The sequence below is a fragment of the Arachis ipaensis genome, chromosome B04 (genome assembly GCF_000816755.2).
Source record: "Arachis ipaensis cultivar K30076 chromosome B04, Araip1.1, whole genome shotgun sequence".
Classification (NCBI taxonomy): domain Eukaryota; kingdom Viridiplantae; phylum Streptophyta; class Magnoliopsida; order Fabales; family Fabaceae; genus Arachis; species Arachis ipaensis.
Genome location: NC_029788.2, coordinates 23,233,961 through 23,237,645, shown reverse-complemented (window position 1 = coordinate 23,237,645; position 3,685 = coordinate 23,233,961). Strand labels below are relative to the sequence as shown.

Sequence of the window (3,685 nt, the reverse complement as noted above, 5' to 3'; positions counted from 1 at the left end):
AAACTTCATGAATAAATTTGAAGTAAAATAAAATTTAGAAATATTTTTAATAAATTTTAAGAAAAAATATACTTTATTCTTTTTTATTTTATATAGAAATTGATGCAAAAACTAATGAGTAAAGACTCAATTTAGTTTTTGCTCATTTTCATGAAGAACAAGACGATCACTAACTAAAAAAAAGACATTTCGACTTTTATCTTTTTTATTTTGGGATAATATGACTTTTTTGTTAAAAAATTCGTTAAATAGTAACAAATAATTTTTTTTAGGGAGTTTTATTTGTATTTTGTGAGGGTTTAAAGTAGTTTTAAATTCATCACAAAGTTCTTTTCAACAATATAACCGATTATAAATCTATAACCATTACTACCATCACATTCTTCATCCTCATCATTATCACTTATACCTCTACTATTTTTAGGGATGTCAAACAGGTTAGCTCGATCCATTTAGACTCAGTACATTTTAAATCCGCTTTATTTACAGGTCATAATTTTTCAGTTGGGATCGTTTATGGTCAACCCGATAAGTTAAACAAATTGACCTGTTTATCCTTTTATTTTTTTAAAAAAATATTTTGACAGAAAATATCACTTTTGAATCAAAAACCTTAAACAAACAGTATTTTTTTTAGTTGATGAGTCAGATTTTTGAGATCGAAAAAAATATTGGCTAAAAGTACTATTTTTTAAGAAAAAAATAAACTGATCGCTCGTTTAGTCCGCGGGCTAGCCCGTTTAGTCCACAGGCTAGCCCGTTTAACCCTTCATTTTTTCGGGTTAATCGGGCTTAGCCTATTTAGCCCGAAACTTAAACGGACTTAATTTTAGAAGTAAAGCCCGCCCGTTTAAAGAGGTAAACAGATTAATCCAATATATTTAGCTCATTTTGATGACTCTAACTATTTTTGTTGTGTAACTATATTTTATTATCATCATTATCTTATCTAACGTCATCATCACCAATACCAATATTATCAATATTAATATTCTTTTATTTCATTTCTTTTTTTATGTTATTTTTTTCTTAAAAAATATTCGTACTGCAGTTATTTTTTTCTTGTGATATTATTTTCAACAACGTTTTTAATNNNAAATTAAGGTTACATTATCAATTTTGAAATGATATTATCTTGTCACTTGTATGTTCTAATTTCGATAAGACCAAATGTGTCAAAACTATGCAAATAAAAACAATTGCGTTGATCCGGTGGATATACTTGATTAAACGCGTAATCCTAAGGCAACCAGAAAACAAGCATTGAGGACAAAATATCGAACGTCAAATACTATATTTGGTTTAATTTCCTAGTACCTTCCGCCGAGGATATTGATCAATAATAAAACCGCGTTATCTTATTTAGTATTTATTGAATATCTATTTTATTTATCTAATTTTATAATTAAAATGTGTCACATGTCACTTTTTTATTATATTTGAAATTAAATTTTTTTTTTCCAAAACTAAAAATTTTTTTTTCTTTACTAATTTTACAACCAAAATATACATGTCACTTTCTCATTGTAATTGAAATAAAATATTTCTCTCTAAAATTAAGGAATTCTCCTCTCTTCTTTACTAATTTTAGAATTAAGATGTGTCACATATCACTCTCTCATTGTAATTAAAATTAAATCTTTTCCTTCAAAATTAAAAATTTCTTCTCTGTTCTTTACTAATTTTACAACCAAAATGTGTCACATGTCACTCCCTCATTACAATTGAAATCAAATCTTTCCCTTCAAAATTAAAGAGTTCTCCTCTCCTCTCTCTTTCTTTTTTCTATTTCTCTTATTTCTTCAACCACCTTATCTATTTTATATATCATTGTCAATATTAATGACCAATTACTTATTTGACAATCAAAATGTGCAATATGACATTCTTTAATTGCATTAAAATTAAAATTGAAATTGAAATATACCTATATTATGTATCATATATTACTATCTAATTTAATAATCAAATGTGTCACATGACACTCTCCACTCTCAATTGAGAGAAAATATTTTTTTTCAAAATTAATAAATTTCCTTCCTATTAAAAAAATTATATTTTCGTAAGTAATAATACTAGTTAAATAAATAAATTCGGACTGTTTTCACTGGAGTCTTTTTTGTTATTAATTTTTTTCGTTAGTAAAAACTCTATTATACTGTGATTATTCTTGAAAATTTTCCTTCTTAATAATGAGTAAAGTTGTAAAGGAATCATAGTTGAAACTTTTCACCATTGGAACCTTTCCATTATTTGAAGACTATCCTATATTCCTATTGCATCTGGAAACAAGGGTGAATGGGTGATATAGTGTGTGTTTGGATTACAGTTTGTAAATGGGAGTTTACATAAAATTGATTTTGTAAACTTGATTTTGATAAAAAATAAGTTTGTGTTAAAGTGATTTATGTTTGGTAATTTTTGTATCAAAATTGATTATAGTAAAATAAATGTTGTTTGGCTTATACCATTCAAAATCACCACATGAAGGATAAAGTTGGTAAAAGATAAATAAATGGTTAGTATTCATGGCTAAAAGCTCGTTAGGAAAACGCAGAAGCTAAAAATAGTTGATTCTTGTAAACGTTGGTTTTGGTAGCAAAATTACTTCTGCGTTCATAAAAAAAAATTTGCTAAACCAAAAGTTGAATCTTTCAAAAAGTCTAAACGTGCTTCTTCTCTTCCAACGAGTTTCCAAACACACCCATATTCATTCTTTATGGAAACTCATGGTGAAGAATTGATTTCGGTTGATGTCATTACCTAAATGATTCAGGGCATTGGTATCGAAACACATATGTCAAGTGGTGGTTTTCTAGCTATAAACTTACAATAAAGATTACATTCAAGAAATATTGACCTACTTAAAAACAGAGATAAGGAGACCTTTTGTATAGCACAAGTCATATTCCATTGAGAGTGACGACAACTGTGCGGGGTGTAGGATAATCCCGGTGCTCACAAAGCCATATACCCTTCAATTAACCATAATTAAACATCATCAGAAAATCTAATCAATAGTTCAATGGAATAATAATCCAGATAATGATAAGGTATTGTTCCATTTCCACAATAATGGAGTGACAGAGTCCATTTATTATTAAGGGTCAATGACAAGGTCACTCATTTTAAAGTTGTTTAACGTTATTCTTTATCAAATCAATTTAATCACATTTACCCTATATTACTATGAATTTAATTTGAAGTAGCATCTTATGACAACAAACAGAACTCACATGCACAATCATTGAAATTAATGGAACCCAATGCAACCCCAAGCAACTTATCAAGTATGTGATTTTTGACAATAAAAATATTTACAATATGGCATTACTAAAATACTCACCTGCCATGTTCCCATGTTAAGCCTTCCATTCGTGATAGGTATCCTAAAAGAACAAACAGTAGGAAAGAAATATAAATAAAATAATTCTGCATAATCCCATAATAATGAATGAAGCTGAACATGAAGTCATTGAATTTCTTACATGAGTGCACAACCAAACATAGATGATTTGATATGTGCAGGCATGTCATCTGGGCCTGAAATTATAGTCATAAGTAGAAGATTATATTATAGCCAATTCATTTTATATAGAGGAAAAACTTTAATTAAACAGTGATAATTACTTCGAAAGACTACGAAGTTTTTAAGAAAAAAAAAAAAACTCTTTTTGTTCTTTAA

The 3,685-nt window shown here is 27.7% G+C and overlaps 1 protein-coding gene across 1 annotated transcript in view; it reads right to left on the bottom strand.

Annotated features, from left to right (window-relative positions):
- The window catches only part of LOC107637717 (UPF0047 protein YjbQ), a 2,835-nt gene continuing 1,776 nt past the window's right edge, over positions 2,627 to 3,685 (bottom strand). Inside the window, exons 5-7 of the mRNA XM_016341075.2 lie at positions 3,489 to 3,543; positions 3,347 to 3,389; positions 2,627 to 2,975 (exon numbers count right to left, since the gene is read on the bottom strand). Coding sequence (XP_016196561.1) covers positions 2,904 to 2,975; positions 3,347 to 3,389; positions 3,489 to 3,543 — 170 coding nt within the window. The 3' untranslated portion in view covers positions 2,627 to 2,903. The remainder of the gene's footprint in view (positions 2,976 to 3,346; positions 3,390 to 3,488; positions 3,544 to 3,685) is intronic.